The sequence below is a fragment of the Polyodon spathula genome, chromosome 6, assembly GCF_017654505.1.
Source record: "Polyodon spathula isolate WHYD16114869_AA chromosome 6, ASM1765450v1, whole genome shotgun sequence".
Classification (NCBI taxonomy): Eukaryota; Metazoa; Chordata; class Actinopteri; order Acipenseriformes; family Polyodontidae; genus Polyodon; species Polyodon spathula.
The window spans coordinates 10,180,647-10,196,836 of NC_054539.1; the positions used below are offsets into that span (position 1 = coordinate 10,180,647).

The 16,190-nt window shown below is 35.7% G+C and overlaps 1 protein-coding gene across 1 annotated transcript in view; it reads right to left on the minus strand.

Annotated features, from left to right (window-relative positions):
- LOC121316832 (stromal membrane-associated protein 1-like) overlaps positions 1-16,190 on the minus strand; it is a 66,567-nt gene that overhangs the window by 18,593 nt on the left and 31,784 nt on the right. The window contains exon 6 of the mRNA XM_041252071.1: positions 8,153-8,237. Within this exon, the coding sequence (XP_041108005.1) occupies positions 8,153-8,237 (85 nt within the window). The remainder of the gene's footprint in view (positions 1-8,152; positions 8,238-16,190) is intronic.

The window sequence follows — 16,190 nt, forward strand, 5'->3', positions numbered from 1 at the left end:
TTGCGGTCCACAAGCATCGTCCAACCAACCTGAACAACCTGGAGCAAATCTGCCAAGAAGAATGGGCCAAAATCACACCGACACTGTGTGCAAAGCTGGTACATACTTACCCCAAAAGACATAAAGCTGTTATTGCAGCGAAACGTGGCTCTACCAAATATTAATGTGTGGGGGTTGAATACTTATGCAAGCAAGATATCTCAGTTTTTTATTTTTCTTAAAAATATTTCCCAACATAAAACCAATGTCACCTTACAATAATTGATTTTGAGTTTAAGTGTTTTAAAATAAAATATCGAGCAGAACGAAATTTCAATGTACCATTTGTAATTCAGTAATATGAGAGAATTGGTCAGGGGTCTGAATACTTTTGCAAGCCACTGTATGTATGCATGTGTGTGTATGTATGTATGTATGTATGTATCTATCTATCTATAATATAACTGATTTATTAAATGTTAACCTTTTTCGTGTGGTTCGGGGGGCAGTACTAGGCCCGTGTGCCTTATCATCATCTTCCATCAATTAAATCTATTCTATTTAAAACTTAGTCACCTTTACCTAGTTGTCTTGTGTATTTTTGTTTCCTCCTCCTCCTCCTGTAGAATCTCAAACCGCCTTTGCATCGGTCTCCTCTGGGGGAATAGTGATTCCACTTTCTCCGACCATTTGTTAAGTGTCGCTACATTTACCGCTACAGGACCCCTGGCCAAACCCTTCCTTTAGCATGCTTGATCCCTTGTTTTCTTCTCTTTCAGGTTCTGATGCCTGTGAGGGCCCCAAGCAGCAATACCCCTCGTTTGTCAGGTCTCCTCAAAGACGGTGACCCCTCTCCTGTTTGTCGGGTCTCCTCAGCGACAGAACTCCCCTTCTATAATGTTGGGCTTTTGAAGAGGCGGAACACCCCGCTCTATATGTTCTAACATCTACTAACTTTGTTTTCTTTCCGGTTTGTGAGCCTCTTATGTGGGGTAACCTCAAAGACAGTGCCCTTCTTTATATGTCAGGTCACCTCAAAGATTGTACCTCCCCCCCTGTTTGTCGGGTATGCTCAGCGACGGAACCCCCCCTACTGAATATGTGGGGCCATTGAAGAGTTGGAACCTCTTTTATGTGTTAATATTACTAATCAATGTTTTTCTTTCTGGTTCGCAAGCCTCTTCCTATGTTGGGTCAGCTCAGAAACAGTGACACCCCCCCCCACCCCCCTTCCTGTTTGTCAGGTTTCTTCAATGACAGAGCCCCTCATTACGTGTGTAGGGCCTTTGAAGGACATAACAGCAGGTGGCCTTGTTCCGCCCTGTGGATTTTTTTTAAGCAGCCATTTTCTAATGCAATATCTTCATAAGAGGGCTTTACTGTCTTTTAAGGCCCTTTTTCCTTTGCTTTTGGCTCAGGACATTTAACTGCATGAGACAGACTTTACCAGACATTAAAGCCCTCTTATGAAGGTTCGTTTGCTTAATTTAGCAATACAGTACAAATAAAGTCATTGCACTTTTTCTTTACCAAAAGTACTCTAACTCTACGTGCCTCATAAGAATGCAGAGAGAAAACAGTAAAGATCACTTACTCTGCAGTAAAAATTGCAAGCAAAGAATAAATCATAAAAAAATTAATAAGGATGGTACACACCAATATTCTATCCACCACTAACCACCACTTCTTCCCATAAACTTACTTTTTTATGGCTTTGTCATTAAAAGCAAAAGATCAGCCTTGGGAAGGATATTTGTCTATGACCATGGCATGAAAGACAGTGATCTAGCATGCCAGTGTTCACATGGTCAAGAGCAGCAACAATGAGGGAAGGGTAGTTTCCTCAATCTCTTTCATCTATATTTATTATCGGATTGCCACTGTGGGACCTCACTCTCTTCTATCTTGAAATACACATCAGTAAGATGCATTGTTCAATTTAAAGCACATCATCCAACAATCCCACCATCAAGAATTGCCTCAGGTCAAGATATATTTTATAAATGCCTTTCCTGCAGCTGCTTTCTCTACTCCAGAGTATTGAGACAATATTGTACCTAAATAATAGATAAACTCTTATCTCCCAACAAAATCTCCTCGCTTTTCAAATTAAGACATGTGTATATAAAAAAAACAAATAAAGCTTGGGGGGAAAAAAACAAAAACAAACAAAAAACACAGCATTCTATAGTTTAAGTAGCTCAATCACTAATTTCCCTGACAACAGCCATTTACATTTATTCTTTTTTGCAAACCACTGGCTGACATAACCAAACAAATCGACGGGGTAATAACTCCGAGACTAAAATCTATGCTGCTATTGATATCCAGTTAGAGTTTAATGCTGCATTTACAACACAATAAAAAAAAGACAGAAAAATTGACCTGAATGGTAATTTTAACAAGTCTCTTACACAGTACAGTACTTAGGATCTAGATCATCAAGCACGTCGATCAAGTCATCAATTCCAGCAAAAAGTAACGCTAATTCTAAAGTTCCAACTATATTATTGTGAAGTCTACCTCTAAAACTGAATGGATGCCTTTTTTAAAAGCTCACAATAGGTTAGATTACTTAACTGTGGGTAAAAGTTTTCAGAATAAACATGAAGCACACATACATATCAAAGATGTTTTTCAATTTCCACACAACAAAAATGACAGTTAACCCAATATTTACCATAATAATCATCTTATATAACAATTGATTTTTTCCCTACATGCTCAACACCGATAAATAAAGAAAGACGCACAGGATTAGAACATTTTACTACATTAATACTTTTACAGTGTTGTTTTTTGTTTTTAGTTTAACTGCTAGAAACTATTTAAATTTCTAAAATTTAAAAAATGAATAATTAAACAGGTCATAGTGTAAAATCAAATTATACATCCCACATCCCATCTGTATTAACCTACTGCTATTTTATTTGAGCTTATCAAGTACTCAGAAAAGTTCAAGAACATATATTCTTTGGTTTAAAAGAACATTTATTTCCAAAACCATACTTAGACAACAGTTCCAGTGGCATTGGCTTTTACAAATTTGTTATATTCACATTTTAAAAGTATTAACAGTGCTGCTTGCATCAATTAGAAAAGCAAAAAAACAACAAACTAAAATGGGGCACCATCTAATAACCAGTAAACAAAACATGTTAGTGTTGCATTTGCTGCAGTACAATTACATTCAATTTCCAGCTGTACCAATACATTCATTTTGTTTTGTTAATCAGGACCATAACCATACACATACTTTACAAGTGTACCAATGCATTGCACTGACATGTAGAACAAGTTACAGGATGCATTACAGTCAAAGTACTCCATTCAGAAAACATGTTCTCTACATCGGGTCATAAGTACTTTCCTCCTATCAGCTTGTTTTTCTTTGGCCATTTTAAGTTTGTCTTTCTTTCGTCCAGTCCTGTACTGTGATTAACATGTATTAAGGCAAATTCAACAACGCGCAATTTCAAACCTGTTGAGTAGCATTTGTTTTTTGTCGGTCTGTCCTACTTTATCTAGTCTCAAAGTCACCTCCATTATTATAGCATTGCAGTTACAACAAACGGAAGACTTGAAAAGTTTACTTGGCTTTCTAACCAATAGCTGTTTGGTACAGATCCCAGGGGCGGGTTCAGTCTGAATGTTGACAAATCAATGGCTCGGGAGGGTGGGAATAAGGCAATTCATAGAGACCGACAGCTATTGTGTTACCAGTGTACCAGTATACCTGTGACCTTTTCATATTCAGAAGATTGATCACTTTAACCACTATTTTTTTTTTTCTCCATGTACGCAAGCGTCTGAGTCGAGACGAGGTCAGTCAAGAGTCTGAAACCTTGTGTTTAACATTCAAAATGACTAAGGGTATTGACAGTAACGAATTAAAACTTTTAATTAGAACAATGGTTTTGTATTTTTACCTAGCAACAGGACCTGAATGCCGTAGATCCTGAAATTAAACCTGGGTTGTTGACAGTTTGTGTGAACCATAACCGTGGCTGTAGTAACCCCATTGTGGCACTGGTACATTAGTTTAATAGACACATCGGTGCATACATTGCACTGGTGTATTAGTCGCGCCCTCCATTTTAGTGCTATGCAAAAATGCCTAGAAAAACAATAATTCAATGATTTTTACTGTACTTAAATCAAAGAGGCTACACTTTTAAATTATGTAGTTGCTTTATAGCCAGATACTAAGGAGAGATTTCTGTGGCTAATTTTTCATGAACCAAGGAAACAATGAAGGGCAGATTTGTTGTTCGTTTCCTAGTTTTACCTTAAATTTTTCCAACTCACAACTTAGAAGATGCGTATTTAACATATGAAATAATTAAGTGTTTACTGAAAATACCAGACAGCTCTCAAGGAATTAACCAGCTATAGAACGAGATGAAAGCAAGCTACCGTCACATAAAATTAGAAAAAAATCCTCAATGCCATCAAAAGTAAGGAAAACTCTAAAACAATTTGTCTTGCGAATCATATCTGGTAATAATGACTGTTGAAAAAAATTAAAATAAGTTCTCATTTCTTCCCATTTCTGTATTCCCTTTAATATCACTTCAAACAATACACTGAAAAGATAAATACTTCTTTAGTTTATTATTGTTATATGAGAATCAAAAAAGCAAGGCTTATTACAAACAGAAAACCAGGAATCTTGTATCTTTGAACAATTGCAGTACACATTATTGCAACCACTGTTAAATACAGTGTACAGTAACAGTACAATAGCACATCTGACAATAAAAGGCAAATGTCTGGGTGAACGTCACTGCAAAGACAAGAAATGTACTGGATCGCAAAGTAACTACCAAGGGGCCAAGGTGAAGGGAGATAAAAACAAAGCAGTGAAATGTTTATTTAAATGTATAATATATCTGTACAGTCTCTCATCTCGTCAAGTGCGTAGTGCCTTGTGTTAATCTAAATCAATTTCAAATACACTGGACAGCAGTCTGGTGATTTATGTTAATAATGTATGCTGTCGCAAATGAGCTTTGAAAAGCAATTTTAAATCTCTGATTCCTGTTTAAACTTGTTGTTAGTCTCAGTGTGAAGTGATTGTACTAGGACATTCCAGTACATGTTATCCTGACTTGCATGGTGAAAATATAAATGACTCATACAACACCCAATTATTCCACAAGCATAATTTATGTTTTTCGTAGTCTGTCAACTTCAACTAAATTTGGCATCACTACTTTTACAAAATGACAAATTTCGATTTTTGTGTAACAAAATGAATAAATATTAAATACAATTAAAATGCCTCGTTATTTTATGATTTGAATGATACACTTTGGGTCATATTGGTCCATTCATGTTACTTGTCAGACTTTTTTCAACAGTAAACACAAGTTGCAAAGAAAACATTAAACTAGCCAAGACATTAATGACAAGGGCATTCCCACCAGCATGATCAGCTCGAGGTACTGTTCAAGATGGTACTGTATTTCAAATGATTTTTTAAAATCTGCTTGCAAATTAAGTGCATGGAGATCAAACTTCATTAAAAATCGCTGTTAGGATCAATTTGACACCCTTTTGAAACTCAACCTAATTTATCGACTTATTTGATTAATTGAAGTTGTATGCTGATGTTATGTATTTACGGCGAAACATTTATACAACGTGTCAGACAGTACATCATTTTTAATCAATAGTGGATATTAAAAAACAAACATTCTTGAGCTAAAAAAAACCAATGAAAACTACATTTTTTTATATATTTTGAAAAAAAAAAAAAAAAAAAAACGCTTAGACGGACTCATATAAAATAGATAGCATAATCCCTCTTAATTGGAATGCCACAGTAAATATTGACTCAGATCTGATTGCCATGTTTCTCACATCTCAACAAAGAGGGCCTGTAAGTAAAAAATGAAGATGGATTTAGGTTTTCTTATACCTAATCTTCAAAGGTTTTTAAATGTAGCAGTTAGGCAACATCATTCTTTACTGTAGGTCCTTCAAGTTATAAAAAAAAAAAAACTATTTTTCAGTTTGTTTTAGGAAATCAACCTGTTAAAAACCGAGTTTAAAGTCAATGATATTTGGCATCAAAAGACTTTCCCTAATCTACTGGCAGATCTATTGGCAGACTGACAACAAAATATGACTAAATTACTTTTAAAACAATTAAAATGTAGTCCTTGTGGAGTCAGGAATTCAGTTACTGTATTTTCTCAACATAGCGTATTTCAGAGCCGATGGTAAAGCAGATGGCTGCCTTGCTTGCCGTGGTCTCTAAGGAAGAAAGTGTACTATAGCTGACAACCTAAAGGATTAAAAGTAGGACAGACCCTTGTATGAGTCCAATCTTGTTTGCTTAAAAAAGTCAAACATATTGTCATCTATCAGCTACAAAACAAAGGCTGCTTTATGTACACTGCTGTGTAAAAGTCTTAGACATGTTGTATTTTTCTACTCTGATGCATTATGAGCATCAACAATTTACTCAAAGCCTCCACTAGTGTTTTCTACTATTATAACAACCTTGACTTGCATAAAGAAAGAAAAACATTGAATCATGTTCAAAAAGCTGTCTGACAAGGATGAGCAATACTTGAAGATAATATCCTTAAGGAATAGAAAGAAGACAAGCGTTGAATTGACAAAAGAACTGGCAGAAGGCACAGGTGTCGCTGTCCATCCATCAACAGTCCAAAGCACCTCTGACCATTATTCCATAGTCCAATTTCTGTGTTCTTGTGCACATTTTAGCCTTTTAGTCTTGTTCACTTTTCTTAACGTATTCTTACTGCAACACATCCTTTAAGTCCTGATTTCAAGTGACCTTCCTACTGCTGATTTGATAGACAATGACACCTGTGCCTTCTGCCGGTTCTGTTGTCAATTCAATGCTCGTCTTCCTTCTATTCCTTAAGGATATTATCTTCAAGTATTGCTCATCCTTGTTAGACAGCTTATTGGGTCTTCCAGGTCTTTTGCTCAAAGAGCCAACTTCCCAATGTTTCGGTACGTGTAATACACCTTTGTCAAGGGAAAGTATATATCGGATAGATCACGGTCCTGGAGTTGACTCCCCATTTTTACTGTAACTGCATATGCCTTAGCTGCAGTACACATAGGCACTTAGAATTACTGTTCATTTTATTTCGTACTGCACATCACAAACAACAATATAGAAAACAATTAAAAACAAAGCATTAATATTGTACTGTTATCATATACACATGTATTGCAATATACCACAAAGCAAATCAAATATCTACTTGCTGAAGCAATTTTTATTTTAGCCAACAAGGTGTTCATGTGTGGCAGCAATGCACTAGCAAAACCAACAAGGCAGTAACGTCAGCTCCCTAGCAACAAGTCTCCTACTGTATACTTGGAATGGATTCTTTCAATGCAGCCGGTTTGTGCATTTGAGAAAGGAGAGGAAGACTTGTGAAATTAATTGGAGACTGAAGTTGATGAGAAGCAATTAACCTCTGCAGTGCGAATTAAAATGGTGCGTTGCTTTTAATTCAGCAAAATGAAAAAAAGCGGGTTGCGTAGCAGATTTATATTGGACCACGACACCCACAATATATGGACCGCACGGTGTTATATATTTCACCCGCCGCTTATATATATATATATATATATATTATATATATATATATATATATACTAAATTTACATCACGTGTGATCTAGAATATATTTGTTAAAAAATCTACTTAAAATTAATAGCAGAGAATAGTAAAGAATACAATATAAATACAAAATAAATATATAAATCAAATCACACTTCATAAGGTACCGACACTGAATAATTTGTCAAATAGGAAGGCCTTCCTTAGGATGCATATTATGCTTTTCTTTGTGCTTGTGAGGGGGAGGGGGTTTAAATAATGGGATGTGCCTTTGACTAGAAGGAGGCGCACTGTGGGGTTATGCTCCCTCTCTCCAAGGAGCTCATTACTAAAATACTGTTTCTGAATGAAAGATGCGACAGAGAAAGAGAGACAGAAAGACACCTCTGGGTGTGTTACTTTAGTCTGGGGTTCACAGCAATCCCCACGCATACCATTCCAGGTTTACTTACTGTTGGAATGAGGAGAATAGGGTTCATCCTTTTCTTCCAACAAAAAGTCTCACTGTAGCCATTATGCTGCAATGAAATCTGGAGCAATTTATTATTCATTACTTACCTAGTCCTAAAAGATCAATAGCAGGTTCTGCAGTTTTCAGAGGACTCGATCTGCTATCTACCTGCTTCTCTTCCTTCTTCTGTAGCTTTATTAAGAAAAACAAAACAAAAGATGACATTATATGCTTTCCCCAGTTAACATTTAAACATATCTTTATACGATTATACAATTTTTCAATGGATGGTGATTGACTGTTGATTTTTTTTTCTCTCAGATTTATTAGACGTTGTTATAAAGCACATGCACACTGTACTGTAAGTCTGGGAACACACAGGGCAAAACTAGTTTGACTACACAGCTACATAGGTTTAATGTCCCCACAAAGGAAAATGCACTTAAAATATCAGACTGGCAAATCCTATCATTAAATATTTACTACACTGAAGCACAGTGTAAAAACAGGTGATCTTTGTAAAAATATGAATCTAAAAGGGGCAGGAAAAATGGTCAGAATGGTTCATGCACACATTAAAAAGCAAAATCGCAGAAGATGGGAGAAGCCATACCCAATCTTAGTCCTATCTTAGTTCCATATTTTATACACAACTGTCACTCAAAAAAACGATATGTAATCACACCTAATTTCTACAGAGAAGAAAAGATCAGAGGGCTGCTCTAATGTCTTAACCTCCAAACATCTGTACAGATTAATGATAGTCTGCATCAGTTAACCGTGGTTTGAAAAGGCTTCAGTACACGGGGGTGGGGGGGGGGGACACACACTGAAAACAGATTATCTGCACATCACATCTTACCAACTGTACACACACTATTCACTCAAATCAGGTCTGAAAACGGCTTTAATGTCCATAATTCATTTAACTTAACGTCATGCCGATTCAGCAGATTAGACAATTGTCACATATCATCATGTAAAACACATTTGTGTGGCTAATGGCTCAATGTATAATCTTTTCTTTAAAGTCAACATTTCACAGTTCACACATTTTAGGATTAGTCTCACAATCAATGTGCTGTAAACATCATGCTTTTGATCAATTTGTTAAAAAAAAAAAAAAAAAATGGAGGTGCTGCCTACTTAGAAACATGACTTTACCAACAATGGAGGATTTGTATCTCAGAAAGAGGAAAGGGAGTCAACATTAGCAAATGTAACATCCTTAATATACCTCCAATTATGATGAATAAATAATGCTCACAGTTTGTGCTATTCAAGATGACAGTAAAGGTCAAGAAAAAAACAACACTTTTGTGCGATCTTATTCAGCATGGTGTAAGGACATGATCCACAAAAAAAAAAAAAAGAGGATGAAAAACATTTAAGTAAAAACTAGGGCTGCACCGATAATCGGTAACCGATAAGGAAAAAAAATCGACAATTTATGCTATTTTAGCCGATAATGGGCACCGATATTCATGCTTGAATTTCTTCTAGCACGGAATTTAATGCTTTTCTTTTTGATTAACTGAACAATTTAAGTTGGACTGCATTTTTTAAAAGCATAGGCTTAAAATAAGAATTTAACGAACGTTGTTGTAGTTGACATTGAGTTGGCTACATTTTTCTTTTCTTTTGTGCAATATAGGTAAAAGTTATAAAACACAATGTTTGACAGCAAGTGGCTATAAAAGTTAATGTCACATTACATATTTTTTTACAGAAGTGTTTTTACTAGTACAAATGCAAAATGTTATTTTTGTTCGACTGTTGTAAAACAAATGTAGAAATTGCTGCCAAGCACACAATATCATACTACGTTATTCTTTGTATTCATTTTCTGAAGTAAATGCAACAGGTAACAATACCTGTTCATTTTTGTCATAAATAAAACAAGTAAACAATATCTGTTCATTATTTAACATTTATAACTATAAAAGAGTTTACAACATAGGCCCTATTTCTTGTTCTAGTAGCTTACAATATTATTATTGGTATCCAATCAGTATCTGCCGATATGGGTAGATAACCATCGGCTATTGGTATCGGCAAGAACATCTTTATCGGTGCACCACTAGTAAAAACTAAAATTAGTTTTATTAAGCTAACCTGTCACTCCACTTTTGGGCCACCAGTTTATTTAAACACGCTTTTAGGAAATCTCTACCAGTCATCCTATCCATCATCAAGAGTTAGGGCCATTAATGAACTAGGCAAATGTGAATGTATCAAGCCACTGTCATTTGGCTTCCAGACCCCCTGTAAGAGGGATGTGGCCGTGTAGACAGAGGTAGATGTTGGAGTAGACAGGCAGAGGAAGAAGTCAACAGACAAGATGTAAATTAAAACAAACAGTCTATTACCACCAAAGTGCAACAGTAGAACACATTACAGGAGCATCCAATGACTGACAGGAACAAGACCGGACAATTATGATACTGACGCTAAGAAAACAACCAACAGAGAAAAGGTATTTCCAATAACTGCTCCCGGAATATATTAGCTATCCACCCCCTTTTCACTGCAGACCCTTAACAACCTGCACTATCTTTTTTTTTTAAATTATAGTCGTTGCCAATTATTTTTTGTTTTTTTCTCCCAATTTGAAATACCCAATTATTATTTAGGCTCAGCTCACCGCTACCACCCTTGCGCTGACTCGGGAGCGGCGAAGACGAACACACACCGTCCTCCGAAGTGTGTGCCGTCAGCCAACCGCTTCTTTACACACTGTGGATTCACCATGCAGCCATCCAGGATCTACAGCGTTGGAGGACAATGCAGCTCTGGGCAGCTTACAGGCAAGCCAGCAGGCGCCCGGCCAGACTACAGGGGTCGCTGATGCGTGGTGAGCCGAGGATACCCTGGCCGACCTAATGCTGGGGGACAACAAACATATCATGTGATGTAAACAAACCAAGTGAGGGGTTGCAGTCACATGACCCCAGCAGGTTACATGGCCAAACACACAAAAAAAAGGCCTGCATCTTTTTTTTTTTTTTTTTTACTGGCTCATACTACAGCAGCTTGGTTTTCTACAGATTTTGCTTTAAGCACTTTTGTCATACTTGGGACATTGCAACAGAATATCCAAAAACAGTAACATAGGTGCTTGCTCTTGCTTGAACTATATTTCATTGACAAATCAGGAAACACAGCAGCTCAAACAAGCCTAAACATGCTTTTAAACAGAGTCATGCAAAAAGATTTGAGTACAAGTAGCTTCACATGTTGTAATAAAACCTACAGGATATGGCCACAAATTTTGCATCACCTAGAATTTTAGGGTTGAAACGTAACAATAAAATAAATAAATAAATAAATAAAATACAAATTAACAAAATTTAGATCTTTTATTTATCATCATGTAATGAAACAAATATCACAAACGTCTACCGGAAGCTATAATAGTAATAAAGAATATAATTTTTCCATTCCACACAAGTGGTATAAAATCAATATGTTAAATGTCAAATTATTCAGCAGTTTTCATTCGACTTTATAAAACAAATTCAGTTTATTCTGTAGGGCCACGCAAAAGGTTTGGACAGAGCTGTAAAATAAAACGGCTCTGCTTCAAAAGCTTACTCATGACTTAAGAGACTTTGTTTCTAAGCAGGTATTTGGATTTGATGTGCTACGCGTTTCTATACTGTGCTATATTACTTTTCCCTAAATAGAAGCAACACAGAAATGCATCAAAGATCAGAAACTGACATATAACCACAGTACACTGCCTTTGTTTTCACACAGTGATCTTATGCATTGTTGTTAAAGGCTGTCTGGGATTTGTGTGGATGCACTGAAGAAGAATCTCTTCAGCAGCATTCACAATTGCGTGCTCAGTTTTGTAAGTAAAACGTGCACTGCATGAACAAGGAAAATAAAAGATTGTAAAGGGTTATATTTAAAGCCCCGTGAAATTTTTAATTTTAATTTGTTTTTGTTTTTGTTTGTTTTTTTTTGTTTTTTTAAACTTTCTACAAATTTCGTTATCATAGACCTTGCACAGAAAATAATTTAGCTGCCACAATTTCTCATTAGTGACAGTAACGATAACGTACATCCCCCACTATTTTTTTTTAAAGAACTGCCTATTTATAGCAAATACTGCCCATGCCCTCTATAAAAATACAATAAAATGAAAATACTTTATTACTGCACAATGGAAATCAAATCAGCATGAAGAATATTAAATGAACACACAAAATGGCTTATTTCAGAATGTTGTACAATTCAGCATTAACTCAAAAAGCAGGTTACTGAAAGAATTCTGATATTTCACGCATGTGTTCATAAGGAGCTTCAATCTAGCACAAATATTCAAATTAGGAATTAAACACAAGCACACAACAGAATTCTACGTTTTCTTTTTATGTATGTCAGTTAAAATCAGTGAATACTTTTGAGTTAAAAAAACAAGTTCACAGTCAATGGAAACCACAGGGTACATGAGACAAGAAATCACAGTACTTGATAAGTTGGCATTCTGCACCTGAGCCCAAGCAGCATGGCAATAATATCTACGGAGCTGTCAAAATTATTCTAAACTGCATCTTTCACACTGTTGCTTAGTTTCATGTAGCACACAAAAAAAAAAAAAAAAAAAGACATCTTTCCACTTCCCTCAGCAGTGGCACGCTCACAATATATTGCTTCAACATATTTTTATCCACTGATGCCCAAGTGGCTGTTTCCAGTGGATTAAACAGTTGGCCAGAGAAGTCTGGAGACATTTCTGCCGTGTTTAATTATTATGCATGGTTTAGGCATTTTAGAAACAAGCATCTCTCCACTTCCATCATAATTCTCAAACAACTCGTATATTATACATCTTCGCAAGTGCTAGTCAAAGCTTCCATTTCCCTTCAGACTGTGTCTATGGTAACGGTGGAGTCTTGACAACTATGATTTAAAGTATTTATTTGAAGTTTTTTTTTTTTTGTATAAACCTCACAATTTAAAATTGCAATTATAATTTCTATAGATTTTTTTTGTTTTATTTCAATTTACAACTGCATTTCGTTTTATATGTTGCATTTCGTGCTGTTTCAAATTTGCGAAAAACACAGGGCTCTACTAATATTTTTAAACAAATGCTAATTATTGAAAAATCATGGATGAAAGTAGATGAAAACATCAATACCAGTACACCCAAATCAACAATGTTCAAAGACAAGGGCAAGATAAATTAAACTGAAACAGTGAAAAGCTGCCAATTTACTGTAAATAAGATTAAAAAAATTATTGCCCTTGTCTTTGCACTTGCTTCAAAAAGGTCCACAAAAAAGCCCTGCAAATATCAATTCTGCATGCTAATTTAATTAAGATGTCACTTTTTAGTAGGCAAGATATTACGAATACTTTATTTTTTGTATTTGCCTATTTTCCCGTACAAAAGGCACTGTTAACCAAACCAAGCTTTTTTTTTTTTTTTTTTTAACAAATTTATTTATACTGGGATTTACGGTAATGGGCCAAATACAAATAGAATCAGGACAGTAAAAACAATTGCAAATACATGTTCTTGCTGTCTTTAATGTCTCACTCAAAGATAAACAAAGAAGCAATGTTTTGCCTCAGACATGGTGTTAAATGAAAGCCCCATTTATCAGCTTACATATAAAATAGATTGCTGATCAAATTATATTTCATACACTGTTCGTTACATGTTAACCTTTTCCAGCTTGCCAAGCTTCCATTCGGAATTCTAAATCATGACGGAATGCGGAATGACAGGATTTCCAACTGAGGTGCTAAATGACACAGGGACTCATCTGTGGATTCTTCAGAGAATTCAGACAAGCTGCTATTTTGAAATGAACATGGGGATACACATTTGTATTTAAAAAATAAAAAAAGTAATGCACACATTAAGCAATGCATTGGAATACCTTATTCCAGATTACAAAAAAACAAAACAAACAAAAAAAAACACACACACACACACACACACACACATACACACATTAACTTGCATTTTATTTTCACCAGTTTTATAAAGCAGCAAAGTGCCCTTGATACAAGTACTACAACGTTGCCAGAGCCAAACCAAAGCAGCAGAGATCAAAGCTCCAGGGAACAGTGGGCAAACTGTTCAGCTAATTCTAGAATCTTAAAGAGCTTTAAATCCAGCAGATATTGATTACCCACCAAGCGGCTGTCACATGTATGGATTAGTTGCTTGCAGGTTTGGTATCCACGACTTCTTATGAACAGAATGGCTTCAGAGATTCGAAGTGGTTAGTTTGAAGCATTTCCACAGATGAGGGTGCACATTTACTTTTGCCTTTACTAACTCAATTCAAATATACTCGTTTCCTATTGATTGGGAGAGGCTTGTCTGCAAATTAACACAAACAAGTATCACTTAATCTGATAGAATCAGTTTTCCTGCAGACATCAATCAAATTAATTGCCATTCTTCAGCTACAAATCTTGTCCTAAACAGTTCATAAGACAATGCAGTAGTACTTTCTTATATATCTTAACGTTTTGCCCCAATTCAAAGCTGTTAATCACATTTTCTCCACCAGCCAGTAGAAAAAAGAAAACAGTAGTCCACTGTAATTTATTGTAATAAATGTAACTGTTACACACACTGCCAACGTATGTTTAAAATACAACATTAATATAGCATTTAGATTTCAATACCACATCACTTTGACATACTTTGCATAAAATATTTTCTAAACAAAGTTGTTAAAGTAGGAGAAAGTCAGACAAAAATCAAGCACACTATCGACTTAATTTGTAACTTAATAAATGGCCAACGAAATAATTTGATACTGTTCTGTACATATGAAACATATCTATTTACTATAAAAGAAGCAATTCAGAAATACGTTAGTTCTGGAGCAAGGTACATTACTCAGCGCTACCTTGAAGCAAAGGTGACTGATGAAAAATCTCCTCCCAAAAGGAATTAAAAAAAAAACAAACAGAAACAGTAATTTTAATTAGAATTAAAACATGTATTGTCATTAGAAGTACCTTCTGGGTTGATTTAGATTTAAAACAAACAAAAAATAAAACAGAAAACAAAAAAAAGCTTCCCGTTGCTCCCAGTGTCATCTGTGTGACGGACTGACAGAAGACACGGACAGAAATTCCCTGCTTCCTTTCTTTGGTGGATAAATAGAATTGTTCAGTTTTATGTAGGTACACTAACCTGCTCCAGAACTTGAAGTTAAATGTCACAACTGTCACTGTCTCTCGACTTGCTGTGACGCTATAGCCCGATCTAAATCAACTAAGCCATACTCTGACCATGCGCACAGAGTCACTGAAAAGTAAACAAAGCCATCAATAAAGACGGTTATTTGCTACACCTCTGGTCAGCAAATCCACTGTGTCATACCAAGCACTATGAAATGACTTGCTCTTATCAGCAATTTCAGTTTTTGGTTGTGGCCTCCCTTCAGATTGTATCTTACGTTTTTCAGTATAATCTTGCACGGAAAACAGTCTTAAAATCAGCCGATCAACTGCGTTATCCATTTTATATTTAACACCTGCACAAGACATGGACCACAATAAAACAATAACAAAACATATTGTGTTTCTAACTGCTGATGCGATACAAAACAAAACAATTTCAATTAACACTTAAAAATGAACGCACACTCAGTGCATTACGGTAGTGCTTCAGCAGTGGGTGGGAGGTTCCTCCAATTAAAACCTGTGCTCAGATCACATGATCTGCTACTGCTGTGTTTCAGACAGACAGGACTCCACAATCAGAGGCATCTGATTTAAAAAAAGAAAAAACACAAATCTGAGCTCCTCCAATTAAAACCTGTACTTAGATCACGTGATCTTCTACTGCTACTACTGTGTTTCATGGGAGAATGGAGTTTGCCATGGAGGCAGAGCCTTCCCTCCAAACAGAACAAATAAAAAATAAAAAAAAACCCAAAACACTCCTCCAGAACACCATCTGTCACTGCTAGTACTCTCAGCAGCCAGAATTGCTGTTAATTTATGAATGTTGAATCCAGGGTTTAGGTTAAAATATATTTTAATATAATTGTATGTTATTTTTTTGAACATTATATAATAATGCTAGAATTTTTTTTTTTCTTTGAAAAGTTGAGGCTCTGCCTCCCTTGTCTCCTCTAAGGAACCTCCTCAGACAGA